The sequence below is a fragment of the Centruroides vittatus genome, unplaced genomic scaffold (assembly GCF_030686945.1).
Source record: "Centruroides vittatus isolate TY-2023 unplaced genomic scaffold, ASM3068694v2 scaffold_464, whole genome shotgun sequence".
Taxonomy (NCBI): domain Eukaryota; kingdom Metazoa; phylum Arthropoda; class Arachnida; order Scorpiones; family Buthidae; genus Centruroides; species Centruroides vittatus.
Genome location: NW_027122710.1, coordinates 760431 through 778544, shown reverse-complemented (window position 1 = coordinate 778544; position 18114 = coordinate 760431). Strand labels below are relative to the sequence as shown.

General features: G+C 23.4%; 1 protein-coding gene across 1 annotated transcript in view; it reads right to left on the bottom strand.

Annotated features, from left to right (window-relative positions):
• Positions 1–172: 172 nt before the first annotated feature.
• LOC136989317 (neural cell adhesion molecule 2-like) overlaps positions 173–18114 on the bottom strand; it is a 173737-nt gene continuing 155795 nt past the window's right edge. Inside the window, exons 12-14 of the mRNA XM_067287438.1 lie at positions 6644–6786; positions 2871–3048; positions 173–695 (exon numbers count right to left, since the gene is read on the bottom strand). Of these exons, the coding sequence (XP_067143539.1) occupies positions 2887–3048; positions 6644–6786 (305 nt within the window). The 3' untranslated portion in view covers positions 173–695; positions 2871–2886. The remainder of the gene's footprint in view (positions 696–2870; positions 3049–6643; positions 6787–18114) is intronic.

Genomic DNA, 18114 nt, shown 5'->3' with positions numbered 1-18114 from the left:
ACACTGTATTCCATAATCTACTTGTGAAACCCCCAAAATTAAATAATTGTCTTCAAGATTTGCTTCCCCTTAAAAATCTTTTGAGGATGCTCATGGACGTAAGCGATATGAAAATGCATGTTTTGTGAATAAAAATATGGCTAAACTAATTTAAACAAGAAGAAAAAACTCATTTATAATATGAAGGAATAAAGTTTATTTCATGTAGAAATAAAGTGACAGGTCACTGGTCTGTCAACCAACACATTATTTCTTTCAAAAGATCGTTTTCGCACAGTTCATAAATCACATATTTACTCTCTCCGATAGAGTAATCTGCTTTGACATTGAATAACTGAAAAGTGTATAAAATCTGTCACATCATAATGACAAATAAGTTGTCAGTAAGTGCATCAATTGTGACTAACTGTATGGAAATGGAGGACACATACTATGAAATAAAATGTAGATGATATACACTGTCCGGCGATGTGATGTACTGAGCATCAATGATGTAACAATAAGCGTAATGTGACGTGATGGAGAACAGTGCGGTTGTCACATATTGGCCACATATATGAGAGGGTGCTCCTCTACCGACACTGGGTGGCACTTTTCCTCCAAGGCATAACTCGGACATCGTGTGATAATAGTCGAGTATCTTCCACTGGAGATGGTAGATTTTTCCCATATTCTACACATTCTCTGGTATGTTTCTGTACAAAATTTAAGTAATAATAATACAAAAATAATTAAGTTATAAAATACAAATTTAAGACATTATTTTATTAAAAATTAAGTAAATTTAAAATGTTTAAAACCTTCAGTTTTCTATACTCATTTACTATGATTTTATGCATAAAACAGGATCTTTTTCCTATTTTTATGCATTAAAAACACTAAAATATTTACTATATTTTACGTATTTTTCATTATTTACTGATTTTTATAAGTGTTTAACTAAATTAAATATTAATTAATTCTTAATGAAAAAGGCTAAAACTTACATCAATATGGACAATTCTTTCTTTCATACATTAAAATAATTTCATAATCTCTATATAAAATTTTCATTATAACAGGACATAAACACCAAATTATAATTTCACTGTTAATGTGCTATTAAAATTTTATTGCCATCTTAAATAAGAAATGACCATTTACATGATATGAAAGTTCATATAAATTTAACAGGTAATTTATTTCATATAAATAAAGTTTTTCGTGGAAGCTTAAAGAAGTTTTAATTACTAAATCGAGTTTGACATGAATAAAGATAAAAAAATATTATCTAATGACAGAAACAAGAAATTTATATAAGTTAATAAATAAATATAATTAATTATTCATATGAAAATCTTAAGTATAGAATAGTAGGAAGCGAATAGGAAGTTTGTAAATAAGTGATGATGCTATTTCAAAAAGAATGTAGGGATGAAGGATGCTCTGGATCAATTGGAAAAGTAAGGAAAAATAAAATTTACATGAAAAATTAAGAGGAAAAATAAAGGAAATTAAAGCAAAATAAAGGCAGAAACATCAACAGAAAAGACATGCCATATAAGAGAAACTTGTTCAGAGTCACTTTTAATTTATTTACACAATGCTATTGGTTAATATTTTATTAATATGATTATTTTAGTGAATTTTTAAGATAACTTATAAATATTTTAAGCATTTACTACTAAAATTCATCAAGAAAATGAAGACGAAAAGATATAAAAATCACCATGATCGTCGTTATTATTGTTTTTCCTGCTGCATAGAATGATGTTTGTGCCTGTTATTTAATTTATAAAAATGTTTATTTAAATTAAATTATAACACAAAAATTATTTAATATAAAAAAGAATATAATCGTAAAAAAATAGGTCTAACTAAACCCAAGATTGATAACTAAACTTCTAGATTAAATCTTATAAAAGTGTTTATAGTTAATTAAATTTAAACAAAAAGTTAAATGTTTATTACATTATAAATATTAAATTAATAATAATATTAAAATGTTTAAATGTTTTTAAAAATTTAATTAATAAAATAATTTTTTATAACATCAACGTATTTACTATTTAGAACACGAAGTAAAGATTTCATTCCTTAAAAATGTAATAAATTTCTTTAAATATATTATAAATTTTTATAAAATATTTCATACTTTTCATACATTTTTATAAATCTATACAGTTTACCATTTCATTTTATATATATATATATTTATTCAATTTACTTTACCATTTATACCTTAATATCGCAAGGGATATTAATACTTTATTTTATTTTAAAATAAAAAATCCTTATATTTGAAATTTTTAGATAAATAATACATCAAAATATTTAATAATAAAGTAAAATTTTATATACTTTGATATATTTTCTTTCAATAAAATAAGATAAAGATACAAGTAAATGGATCGTCGCATTTTTTTTTCTTATATTTTAAACACGTTACTTTAATCTTTTAAAAATCGTTATATTACTTTATTTTTAACACAGTTTTTTAAAATATATTTATTTAATCTTTCACGCCATTTTTTAAAATATATTTATCAATAAATTTCCTATGCTTCGATGAATTTTATAACGCTACAAATGCAATCTTACCATTGATAACTCGAAGGATTCTTTATAAATTGATTTGGGAGAATTGGAAGTAATGTTGCTTTTATTTTATATTATTTTTTTATTTTTGTCACGAACAAACTATATATAAAAGTTGAGTAATTTAATATAAAGCTAAATCAATTTACTCTGTATAGGAATTCTGGTTGAAGTTTATATTACGGTTCAACTGAATCCAGTAGAGATTTATGGTAACTAACTGCGTTAAACATTACATTTAAGCGAATGTGTATCGAGTATTATGTATAAATGTATACAAGATTAATATATACCTAGATTGTTTTATCGTTATACGTCTGTTTGCCAATTTCGGTGTGCAGTTCTGGGAATTGTCCACTCTCCTCGGATGGCTTGCTGTGGTTGAGAATATGGTTGATGTACAGGGCGTTGCGGTAACTGAGGTATTGTTGGCGAAGGCACTTGCTTTAAACCCAGCCTTTGCTGATTATTCTAAAATTATAAAATGATTTAGAACCGTTTCCTGTATAAAATTCTTAATTTTTTTAAGTTATTTTGACACGCGGTAGAAGTAACACGCGAAAATTCGAACGTGTTAAGAGTTGAAATTAATGCAAAATATATGCATTTTTGTGCTGTTTTTAATAATTTACACTAGAATAACGTGTACAGTAAAATTTAACGCTTATTAAGAGGTATAATAGTGCTCAAATATCATTTAAATCGACGTTTCGTTCCATTGTTTTCAATAAGTTTGCCCTCAACTTCAATCTAAATCTTTCCCAATCTTATCACAAAGTTTGACATCACACTTTAAAGAACGTCTTTTCGGAATAGCAGAAGATTTCACACTCGATAGCTCCTTCAAAGTCTTGGTTTGTTACACTCTAGCCTCGAGATATTTCCATTTAAAAAAAGAAGTCTCAAGGATTCACATCTGGAGAATACACACAAGACGGTCAATTCCCCTCTTCCATTGTGCTCTCCATGATGAAAAGATTGTTTAAATTGAGGACAAACACTTGTAATATACAAACATTACTCAAATATTATTTATATCACGTTGTTCAGTTGTAATCAAGCATTAAACTCACAACATAAGTCAAGAAATTCCCTACATAAACAAATAAAACGAGTACAAATTTGTAAAAAATAAAAACAAATACATTAATTCTTTCCCCTATTTTTAATAATAATTAAATATGTTTGTATATTATTATTTTATAAAAAAGTGTACATCTTCGTTATATAATCTTATTTTTCTATGACTTTTAATTATATTTTTACTAATATTCAGTTGAAAACAATTAAATTTCCTTTCTTTAACTGTAGAAATGAGATATCAAGTTTCTAATAAATAAAATTCAAATTAATTATATTTGATAACAATTTTTTAATATTTATTTTTCTGTTAATTAAATAAAGGATTGGATACAAATCCATATAAATAATTAAAAGTATAAATATATCCCTATTTATATAATGTATTTGTCTTTAAAATATATATATATATATATAATTTAAATGTAATAAATAAGATTAATTCAGTATTTATATAAAAATAACTAATAAAAAATTACATTAAAAGTAATAAAATAATTATAAGGTTAATTACATTATTAAAAATAATATATATACAAATTTTTTAAATTAAAACTCTTTAAAAAAATCTTTAATTTATTTTTTAAATTTTTATTTTAATTAATATTTTATCGATATTTACTTATAAAAACGCAAAAATATAATAGAATTTATTTCTTTTTTAATGTCAGTTTATACATCATTTTCTTGTTTTAAGTATAAAAAATAATATTTAAAAAATTATTATTACTTTTTACAAATATCTGTGCCAAATATTGTAAAAAATTTCATTTAAAAAATATTTTTAAATCGATTTATTTTATTTTTTAAAGTAAAACCATTTTCTAATCTATCCAATGTTTAGTTATATTTTCTCCCTGCATTAACGATTTCAAAATAAATTTAATTTAAAAAAAATACACACACACACACATATATATATATATATATTAAATTAAAATGTATATAATATACGATAAAAAATTTAAACGAATTTAGAAATTTAATCATATTTTAAAATATTTTTTAAAACTATTTATATGTGAATATAAATACACTTTGATGTTTTTTTTAATTTTAAATTAACTTTTAAAAATGTTAAATTCTTTTAAAAAATGAATAAAATTTTATATTAAATAGGGGAAAAATTATATTTTTAAAATTAAGTCACGCAAATATCTAATAAAATAATAAAAAATTATTTAAAAAGTAACCAAACACTCAAAAAGTTTATAAATGAAATTTTTGTCATTTTAACTTCTTTAAATTATATTTTTTAAAATTAATTTAATAATTTTTTATGTAGAAAATATATTTAAAAAAATTGGTTTAATCCTCGAATATTTAAGATTTATTTAAACTTCAATTTTATTCATTAATTTAATTGTTTGAAATGGAAAAAAATTACTAATAATTTCTTATATTTAATTTTAAGATAAAATTAAAATAAATAATTTAATTATAATTTTTATTTAGAAAATATTTTTAAAAAATGCTTGAATTCATAAAGATTTGAATAATTTCTTATTTAAAATATTAAAATAAAAATTATTTATTTTAAAGCTTTTAATATGAAAATTATTACAAAAATAGTTTAATTTGCGAAGATTTTAGTGTTTTTTTTACATTTTAACTTTATTCACCAATTAAATATTTATATTTTCAACAAGAAATCATGAATAAAGTTTTATTTTTTATAAAAAAATATTAAATTTTTAATTAGTTTTCGTACAAAAAAATTAGTTTAAATGAGAAAAATTTGCTAGAATTATGTAAATAAGTAAATTTTATTCTTAATTAAAATTAACTTTAATAACAATTTAAATTTAATTAAAATAATGTATTTTTTGTATAGAAAGTATTAAAATGTTGGTTAAATTTAACTTGATTTTGTATAGGTCTATTCTGATGTATTTACTTTATTTATCGATTAAATTATTTATATGTTAATATTGAATATGTAATATAATACAACAGCTTTTGGGAATGGTTCTCTTCACACTTAACATTTAATATATTAATTTTGATATGTTATGGACCTCATTAATACCAACACATTTTCTAATTAATCAAACTATCGAAATGTAGATGTAATCCTCAATTAAGTGGATAATATTTAACTACACATAGATTATTCTCTATGGAAAATACAATTAGATATTTATATAATTTTCTATACGTTAAATAAACAACATTAATTATAATTTTATAATGGAATTTTATATGATTTTAATATTTTCATTGCAGTTTTTAATAAGTACTTTATGGAAAGAATGTGTTTAATGTAATAAAATTATGGTCCAAATTATTATAAAATATTATCTATTTAAAGTTTTATTCCTTATGTGTTAAAGATATGTTTGTGTGTATATAATTTTTCATGTTTTTATTACTAAGACAATGATCTTTAACTCGAAGTTTACGTTTATTCGGCGAAAGGTCGTCAGGTGTTGACAATATACAGTTTTATATTACGTTCTTTACTCAAAGAAAAGCATTATCTTCGCATAAAAGCCAAATTTTAATAAAAGAAAACGTCCTTCTTTATCTGTAAAGAGCATCTGCTTGGAGTAAATGTTCGTTGATCCCATTTAAGTGAATACATTTGACACGAAGATGCTCTTCTTTAGGTAAAAAAGAGAAAAAAAAAATTACATTTAAACAGATTTTCTTTAACAAATGTTTACACTCGTTATTTGTTTAACACTGTTTTCTGATAAAAATCACCAAATTCTGTTTATTACCGATTTAAAAATAAGAACATTGTGTTAATGTGTACTTAACGTGTTCACGTTTAAAAGCATACACGCATAATGCATCGTGTATATCCAATTTTCCTTAAAATCGGTAAAGTATACACACTTAAATTTAACTTCTACGCGTTGAGAAACTTATTAATTTATATTTTCTGCCTGATAAATCGTTTTAAAAGAGTTAAGTCTAGAATAAAGCCACATATTTAAAGCAGTTAATTAATAATTTTAATATAAACATGCAGTTAACATACCCAAGTATGTACTTTATAATCAGGACAGATTACCGCCTGATCTAAAGTATCCAAAGGTGATGTTTCCCATAATATACCTTCTTTATTTACTTTTAATTTTTCCATTTCTACGTATTTCGTTACATCCGCTTGAACGCCTACGTCTGTAAATAAAAGCAGAAAGTTTGAAATTTCTTCCAAACTTCAACGACGAAAATAAAAAATATAAAAAAATATAAAAGCATTTTTTCTCTTGTTAAAAACCCCAAGTTTCTTTTTTTATATTTATTTTATATATATATATATATATATAATACAGCGGCTTCTTACGTTTTTTCCCTCAGATGCTATTTCAAACAAGCTATATGACATCACGTGTGGAAGCTGTAAAGTACAAGAGAACAGAATGCTGAAAACATCGTTACAGTAGCCTCTACTTTCATGAAAACAATGACACTTCGTTCTCCCATGAGATTACGAAGTAATGTTTCCATCTCAACCTTCTGAGTAACATGCTTGTTCCCATCGTTCTTCGATAAAACCTATCAACTGATCGAAAGCAGCCATCTGGAATTTGCTAAATTTCATTTTATTTTCAAGTCACAAATGTTCTTAAGGTATTTTTACGTTTAAAAAATAAGTATTTTTAATGGTTTGTTATAAAATAAAAACACGATAAAGCTTAACAACAACTACTTGCTTGCAATATTAAGTACTATGAAGATTTTAAAGCCTTCTACACAGAAATTATTCCTTAAAATAAATCGATTTAATTATTTTATAAAAAATTTAACATTTTTTCTCACTTAATAATGTGATTTTTCGATTTTTACTTATTTATTTTATTTTATTTTAAATTTGTTAAAGTTTAAAACATCCGAAGCGATGAAGACATTAAAGGCCATAACGATGAAATAAATGCGGAAAAAATCAATAAAATTAAATTATTTTCTAAATTTTTGATGATTTAATATTGAGATGATGAAACAAAATTCATTTTATCTATTTAATAATGTAGCTTTATCAATGAAGGATGTGGACAAGTACGTTGCAATATTTGTCAAAAGGATATCAATGTAACTGAATTGTTACATCATCAAATGTTACACTGATCACAGAACTCTTTCAGCTTATTTCTAGATTTAGATTGCCAATCTAGCTGTCAGTTAGGCACGAAAACTACAGAGAATAAGAATTATTGACCATTTTGTCTTACGAGTAGACTCAATGAATAACTGAAAGAATAACTTTTGATATCACTGACAAGAATCGATAAAGAAAACGTGAATATAAATCACGCAAATCATGATATAATTTTCATTAGATTACGAGATGATAATTTAATAAATATTTTATATAACTAAAATATTAATTTTTATATTCAATTTATTAACTTTATTTTTTACTTTACAACGTATGGAAGTTTCTTTATCAAGCGTTAAAAAACTGTTTTATTAAATACTTTTAAACAACAAGCAGTTGAAATGAATTAAAAATATAATGTATATATTTTTCTACTTATTGTATTATTCTATAATTATATATATATATATATATATATATATATATAATATATATATATATATATAATAATAATAATAATAATAATAAAACAAGCAAAAATAACTGATGCCAAACACGAGTAACTCGAGACTAACCTAATCTTAGACTTTAATCACCTCAACATGTCTTCTAGGAATTGAAGAGATTAAGCAACAGATCAGTTCCACATCGATTCCAAAGCACTAATCTACCTCCTTCATCACTACGTTTTGATTCCTAAATTTGATCCTTTACTTTTATATAAACATATATTAATATAAGGATCAGATTTACACAGTATAATCCTTTATAATATCTATTCTAATTTTGCAATTTTATCTTATTGGAATAGCTTCTATATTATATGAATCTGATTGTTATATTTCCCATAATTTTATGTTAGAATTCATATTTATCTCATTGTATAGATGTTGGAAGGGGCGAGAAGAGGTGAGAAGTGAGAATTTAATTATTCAGTTGTAATGCTAATACAGCTTGTTGCTCACGATGATTCTATATATGTTAATACATGGAAGAGCATTCAAGAAATATTAAGATAAACTGAAAAATTAAAAATTAAAACAGCATATTTTATTGATGAAAAAGTGAAAATATACTTTACTAATTTTTAATAATGCAAGTAATTCCATAATATACGTACAGTACAAGTAATGTAATTTCACTTCTAAGTACTAGAAACATAAAAATCCATTAAATTTTAAATTAAAATCATCAATTAAATGTAGAATTTAATTATAATTATTTTTAAACAAGGTATTAACGATATATTTTAATAAAATATTTTAAAAAGTTAATATTTATGTGACAAAATATTACGTATAAAATTTCCCAAATTGCTTATATTAATTTAAAAATTTTAAAGATTATATTGTAATTTTTTAATTATATTAAGAATATGAATTAATTAATATCTTGAATATTCTAAATATTTAATAAAATATTCATTTTTTAATGTATAACCATCGATAATTAGCATACAATACATGATACCATTATGAAAATAACTAAATATTTATAGAGAAAAAATATTTTTATAAAATCACGAATTAATATAAAAATGTTTTATATAAATTACACCGAAATTAATTTTAAAAAATAAGAAAAAATGACGTTTCTATCAATTTTCTTATACGTTAGTCGATATCAATCATCATCAATCTGTTAAATATCTCTCTAGATATACACGCTTCTCAGATAAAAATATAAAAAAATGATATAGGTATTTGGTACTGAATGATAAATTAAACAAATCGCAGAAGTTTTATTAAAGATAATCCTATTCTCACTTTGGATTATCTCTAATTCTCTTTCATTAGAGATAATCCCTAGTACAGAACTATAATATAATTCTTCACTATGAAACAGGAGATAGCATACGTGATATAGTGGACCAGATCTCTAATCTATGAAAGACGTTTGGAATTATCAATATATATAATTTGACCCTAGATATACGTTGATATAAAAAGAAATTCAATTGATATAGGAAATAATACTCTAAGAATCATCATCATCATCATCATCATCACAGGTTGGATTGATCACGAGCTAAAGAAGTTGCAGCTTAGGGCCTCATTATGAGTCTATAGAACAGAATTGATGATGATGGTCAGGACTGGAGCTTAGGGCCTCATATTTTTACTTATTAGCCTTGTTCTATATTTTTTAGGCTAATATATATTTATAATCATATAAGCTACGTATAACTGTTTCCATATCGTTATACGGAAACAGTTATACGTAGCTTATATGATGTAAAAAGTAAGGAAGAGGATTGACGACGAGGATGATTTTTTAAAAATTCTTATCAAAATATTTTGTTATACAAAAATTTATAGTTTTATTTTATGTCTAAAGCCCCATATCGTATTTACAGTACGCTAATCCGAACAGCTTCTACCATTTACCTAACTTAAATAATGGACTTGTCAACTGTACAATTGCAGCTCAAGTGTAAAAATAATCACATGTTGTGAGCATTGTTGCTCATTTTTTCTGTGATCCTGTTTGACTTAACAATTCCGATCTCTATCCACTGCTGTAACGTATCTTACAATAGTAAAATATGGTTTCAAAGCGTAATGATCGTATTCTTACTACAATACACCCGTTAATCCGAACTAGATGGTCTCCAATTAGTTCGGATTATCGCGACCGTACTGTATTTCTATGTTTATACACTACTTCCACCTCATATATAATTACATATGTCTTCCAAAGAGCAAGATTTCAGAGCAGAGTTTTCATAAAATCATCATCATCAGTCCTCTTCTTCCTTCTCACAAATAAAAAATAAATTTGATAAAATATTAAAATAAAATTACTACAATTTTAAATTAAAAACAATTTATATATATATAATTTTATAATCATTATAAGTAATGGAATTACTTTATATAAATTTTTTCCCTTTAAAGTTATTTTAATACATATATTTAGGATTACAATTAATTAAGATTTACATTAAAATTAAACGTTTGATGTAATAAAATTTACAATTTAAATGAAGTAAATATTCTAACATTGTCTTTATATTTTAATTCCTCTTTAATTATGTGAATAAAGGAATGTTATTTTAGTCAGAAAATTAAACTTTGTTGTTAAAGAATCGAATGATTTTCTGTTTAATTTTTTAAAAACTAAACTTTAAATTTTATATTAATTTTAAATACTTTTAATGCCATTCTTTGGTCACATTATCCAACTTTTTAATGATGTAGAAGCATTTTTCACTGTTTATTGTTCACGTTTTATATAAAAAAGGAAATTTTTACCATATTTTTTAAACAGAATTTGTAGAAATGTAGTTAAAGCTGGAACCAGGAACAAAGTTCTAAATTTAATGGTGTGAATCTGACACTAACAGTTCCTACTATAGAATCACTTGAAAGCTTGAAAAAATATAATTTATAGCTTTATATATCGTTCCGTCATGTTTTAATTATATAATTAAATTATTTATGGATGATTTTACTCTATTTTTTTAATATAGAGCTTTGAATTTTATTCCCACTGACGACTAAAATGCCAATTTAATGGCGTGGATCTATGATACTGCTTTCATTCGCTATGGAACTAGTTGAAAACTTCGAAAAATGCAATTTATGTATTTCTTTCGGCATATTTTTATTAAATAATTAAAGTTTTAATGAATAATTTTTATAGATTTTTCTATCTGGAAGTCGAAATGTCATTTCTAATTTGAGAGAGAACATTAGCATAAAATCTAATTTCAGGTATTTTTACGGCTGATAATAGTGTTATTTATTGATTTATTTCCACGTATTTTAATTAAAAATCATATTATGTTCAAAATTTAAGCAGTTTTTATTTATAATTTGTAAATAAATATTTATAAAACTACATAAATATCGTCCTATTCTAGCATCCATTTCATCTTTATCATCCATAATTTCATCTTAATCTTAATTATAACTAAATATGTTAGAAATTTTGATTATTTTTAAAGATTTTATTTATTTTCTTTAACTTCTTAAAAGTTTTCTACACATTTTCATGCATAAATTCTTATTAAAACTTAGGTTAACAATTAAACCTTTGAGTTAGAAATACAACAGACTTATATATACATATATCTAAATTCAAAAGGATAAAATATATTCTAAGTTAAAACTATAAAAAACAGAAATTCAAACTTTAGAATTTAAAAATTTCTTATAAATATACATTTAAAAATATAAAATATAAAACAAATATTCTAGACATGTATGAATGCTTCCTAACTTAAGTGTAGGAATGCTGAGAAATGATAAGGTAAATCGGGCAGGAAAAGCTCAGATTTAAATGTAAAATTTTGAGTTTTGAATAAGAAAATCTTAAAAAAACACAACCAGAAAGCCTTAAAAACTATTTTCTTATATAAAAATTAGTTATTTTATAAAAGAAATTAGTGTTAAATATCCGATATTCACATCACATCAACGTGCAATACGCTATATAAATTTTAAAAATTTATAAATTTTTTTTTAAATTTATAGACTCACTCAACAATATAAATTAAAAAAAATTAATATATTAAATTTTAGTTATATTTTAGTTATATTCTTTTACAATTTAAATATTTTTATATAATTATTATTTATTAAATTTTATCGCTAAATCGCTTCATACACGCCTTAATGTATATGGAATATATATATATATATATAATCTATAAAATTTTTTATATTTTAGTATTATTTTAAGAACTTTTATAAATGTCATTCGGATAATATGACAGTTATTTTATTTTAAAAATATTTTTTATTATTTTCTTTTAAATAATCCATAACGAAAATAGGCCATAGAAAGTGACTTTTTCGATCGTATTTCAAGCGTTAAATTACACTTTTAAAGTTATTGTGAAATTCAAAACAATTTATTTTTTATTTTTATTTTTATTTTTTCTGTTTTACTTTAAACATATTGCATTTTAAAACATTTATTCAAAATATAATTCTCTTTTTCCCATTTATTCTCATGCTTTCTAACGTCATTATAAACTCCCAACTTATGTAAAAATAACGTTATTTTCTTTATAGAAGTTTAATATTATTCTAGATTAATGTATTTTAACTTTACGTATATAATTTTTAACTGTTTTCCCCACTTTTAATGTAAAAATATAAGATTTTTTGAAGATATTGGAGTCAATAACTTAATTAAGAAAATTAAAAAAACAAACTTTGCTGTTATAGAAATGAGTGAATTTATCAATTTTACTGATTTCAATTTGACTTATTGGCTCGTCCATTGGGCATTATATATAAAATACCTCATTTTAAAGGAAAATGTACTTAAAGTATATATATTTTTTCACCAGAATCAATAAAACTTATGAATAAAAATTTTTATTTGAAAATTTTTATCATTTTTCAAGCTCTTCTTTTTAATTTTTCTTCGAAGTTTTCTTGTTTCTATGTTATTAATGGATAAAATTAATAATTATTAATACAAATATTTTCTTTAATTATTTTATAAGCATATTTAATTTGAACTTATAAACTCATTTAATGAGCATTATATATGAAAAATACATTTTGAAGAAAATGATGTAGAAAATGTAAATATAAACATTTCAATATTGAAACGTAATAAAGAAACAGTGAAACAAATTTTGAAACAGAAAATATAAAAGAAGGAAACAAAACAATGCAATACGAGAAGGAAACAATCAAATAAACATTCAGATACAAGATATGGAAGAAGGAAACAAACAATAAGGTATAAGAAGAAGAAATCAAATAAATATTGAGATACAAGGCATTGAAGAGGGAAACAAACAATGGGATAGGAGAAGGAAACAAAAGAGCAAACAGTCAGATACAAGAAATGATAAAAGAAAAAATACAGTACATTGAAACACAAGTGTTTTGTTTCGAAACTTAAATTAAGATTTTCCTTAAAAATAAGGTACTGCTAATGAATTCGATACAGTGCCGAAAGGTGTTTGTTTAGTCCCTATTTATTAATTGTAGATAGGGAATCAAAGTAAAGTCGAGATTTCTCTGGTAAACTAGGATTTATACACATGTAATTATAATTTTAATTAATTTAATTATTGGGCTGTAATTTTTAAATAATTGTAGACCTATAAATTCCCACTGTCGTCTGTCTGTCTGTCCTTCCTTAATCTGAAGAACGTTATTAGGTAAATGAAAGATAAAACGAGGTATAGAAAGAGTAGTGAGAGGATGCCCAAATAACTGTATAAAAACTTCCAGTATAGACCGGAAGTCACGTGAATTTAATTCAAACATTTTTCCCTGAAGAGAGTCACCTAGATGACCAGCATGACACTGTTGTTGTCAGGAAAATATAATGTACAGGGGCAAGAGAGTACTAATTTGCGATTGAGAGCATATATTTTAAATTAAATAAATTGCAGTCTGGCATTGTGACGATGTCCCAGTTATTTTTGCTCGTATATAATAATATTCTTACAATGGAAAGGAATTTTACAAGTTAATATAACATTATTATAATAAAACAAATAATGATTTAAAATTCAATTTGAAAGAAGATTAAAGCAAATATCTTTCTATCAGTTTGTCCTATTTATCTAAAAATGTATAGTGACAACAGAAAAATATTAGAAATTGGAAATTCCATATCATAGTTACGATTTATACAGAAAGTGTAGAAAAATTTCTGTTTTTTTATATATAAAAATGGAAAAAATTCTTATCTTCTTCATGAAAAAAAAAACATTTTGTCAATCCTGTTAGATCTATAAAATTTGGCTCTTTCAAACTGATAGAAATTGTTATTAGAAAAATAAAAAATATTAAAAAAAATACAATTTTCTAAGATATTGTATTATATTTTATGCTTTTCAATGTTATTTTTTAAAAATAAAATTTTATTAAATTTAATGAAAATATACAACTATAATAATAATTTTTTTAAAGGATAAAAATTAAATTTTTTCTGACTCATAAAAATTAATATATATTCTTTAAAATGTCAAATTTGAAACTAAATTTCGTTTTTTATTGACTATTCATGTATTATTTGATATATTTTTAATTAAATGTCTGTCAAAATTCACTTTTTACATGAAAAATAATGTTATATTAAATATAGTTTAAAATATAAAAAATATCTGTTAAAAACCAATATAACTTAATGTTAATTTCTGTTTAATTATAATTAAAGCAGGATACAGCCTTTATCATGTAATATTTGGCATCAACATGTAGCATTATATACACATATAATAATTAACCAGGAGATTAGATACGAGTATTGCACATAGAGATGGACTGTGGAGGCTTTAGACAATAGGAAATCTAGTTTTTTCCTGAATGTCCTGGCTTCCAGAAGCCTTCGACGTGTATATCATTGTCGATACACAGTTGATTTTACTCAATATTCTAAATGAAACACTAGATCTTGTATCGTATCAAGTATCGTATGATAGATTTGTGAACCTCTTTTATATAAGGCGAAGCACTATGTTTTCTTAGGGTTTTGCGTAATCTCACACGTCATACATTTCCCATGCCTCATTCATTTTTCACATTCGGTTTTCATTCTTGTAAACATAAAAAATGGCTTTAATTTCAGTATGGGTAAGAGTTAAAATTTAAGAAAAAAGTGTGAGTAAAAGCAAAAAATATTGTCTAACGTATTTTCTTTAATAAATTAGGCTATAATTATATTTTTAAAGCCATTTTTTAAAACATACTCATCCATTTTTAATCTAAAGTTCACGATGATAAACACGAAATTTTGAGAGTTTGTTAATTAATTTATCATTCTAGAAAATAAACTCACTTAAAAATTAATTTTGTTTAATTCAAATAGTAAAATTAAATAAGTAAAATAAAATAATAATATATTATATAATAAAATAATAATATATTATATAATATAATAAATAGTATTAAAAATATATATTTTTTAATCCAAGTAACTAACACCTTATTCGTTGCCAAAGGAGTTTATTAAAAACGAACGTTTTCGATCTACTCCATAGATCATCTTCAGGTTGAAACATTCGAATTTGGAATAACAAAAAATACTAGAGATAGAAGATATAAAGATATAAAGATACAAGAGCAAGCTTGATGAAAGATGCATAAACGCCAGAGATGCGGAGGGTCTACCCTCAGCATGGAAATTCGCCATCAAAAAACTTAAAAAGCTTACAAGTAGCTCATGAATTGCGCCATACCCGCAATCGTGTTATGGGAAGCTTAATGATTTTTATTATTAGCTAATGGATAGTGGTTTTTAATAATATTTAATAATTGTATGTTATTTATTTTTACATTCATATATTTTTACGCTTTAATTTTTATTTTAATTAGTTGCTACGTTGTCGGTTTTTATCTACCTTTAAATTTGAATTTGGTGTTCTATTTTTTGTTATTCCAAATTCAAATGTTTCAACCTGAAGATCATCTATGGAGTAGATCGAAAACGTTCGTTTTTAATAAACTCCCTTGGCAACGAATAAGGTGTTAGTTACTTGGATTAATTATTTTTGCTGAATACGTTTCTGTTCAATATTTTTTCAAATCTTAATCAAACAGTTTTAGGCTTTTCAAAACTTTAAAGATTTTCATTCCATTAAAAAATATTTCTTTTCTCTGATCAAATTTTTCTCATACGTTTGATAAACTCTACATTTTATATTTATTATAATGATTATTTTAGTTGATTTTTTAAAATTCTTATTTAACTCAAACATCAACTTAACATACGTCAATTGATAACGTTACTTAGACAAAGATGTGATTTATTAGAAAGATAAATCTTAGGTTTTAATAAAACCATTATTTATAATGCTTGAAAGACTTATATTGTAGGTATTAATCATTATTTCTCTTGTTAAAAAATGGTCAAGTAGATGATAATTCTTCTTTATAAATTGTAGAAATAAATTTTGCAATTTTTTGAAAAGTTCTTTGAATTGTATAGAGAAGTATCGAGAATTTCTACAATTTACAAAGTGCACTACAATTTAATTTTCGATGCAATTTATTTTAAAATTTAGAAAATGCGATTGTGTAAAAAATAAAAATTGTAGAAAAATTACACTTTTTATCCTAATTTTCTAAAAGTTACATTTTCTTTTAAAAAATGCAAATTTTCTTGAAAAAATTTGCAATTCTTCAGCAAATTTTCTATCATTTATTCAGCATAAGAATTGAAGAAAAATTGCATTTTCTAAACAAAAGAATGAAATCTTTCTACAATTTTTATATTACAAATTTTTCTAGATTTTTTGTTTTTATTTTTCAATTTTATTTCGCAAATTTTTAAAAATTTATCTTACGAGGTTGCTGAGAGATAATTTTAATGTTTTATCGTATAATTTCTCAGCTTGTAACCGATTTTGAATATGTTACTTATTACTTGAAAGCTGCAGATTCAGAAGAAAATTGTAACACTCATATGAACGTGACTGTTACGCTTGTAAAATTTCATGAAAAACACCAACTTACTAAATTATCAATCAGCACCCCTTACATTAACTTATATTAAAGAATTTATTTTAAAAATAATGCATTAAAATGATTATTATTCAAAATTTTAATACATCAGCATTATATTTTTAGATTTATGTAAAAATTGTTATTCAGCATAGCTTATATTATAAACTAAACCTTAAAATAATGGAATTTCTTCCCCTTGTTTAATCAAATATTTAATAAAAATTCAGTAATACTCCTTTTGAATAATTTATACGTCATAATTTTTAAAAAGAGTATACATTTAAAATAGCATAATTTTTTATTTTAAGTAGAGTAATCCCAGTACAGAGTTGGAAATGTCCCAGTTCTTCTACTTCTCATTTTGTACAACGGATATCTTTGCCATTAGATTCGTGTTTCATTATGATAATTCGAAAATCATTATAAGTTACTTGTATTTTTTTTTTTTTTTGCTACTTTATAAGATTAATTACCACTTAGAAAGGTGTGACATTATAGAAACTTCTATAGAACTCTTGTAGTGTACTGCATTTAAATTAATTCCGAATCAATATATTCATTTTATGGTTTGAATTTCACATCTGTCCTGTACAAAATGCCTCCAATTTTTATCTTTAAAGAAGCTCCGAGATAAATTTCAAATAAGAAGATAAAGAGAAAAACCATTAATAGATATAAATTTAAGGATTCTGCAAATCTTTTTTCTATTTTATAAACTAAAAGAGGATTTGGAACATCCTTCGACTTGTGTATCTACTAAATTCTTTAATAGAAAGAAAAGCCATTAAAAATTTAATGTTAGACCTAATGTAATGTATAAATTCAGTGATAAAATTTTACATCTGAGACTATAGAAGGCTCCATGATTAAAATGTCAGAGAGTTCTGCAGTATGTTCACGTCACACTTTCTTATATAGTTATGGATTTTTCTTTGTTTATTAATATAAAAAGTGACGTTCTTAGCATGTAACACAAAGGCATTT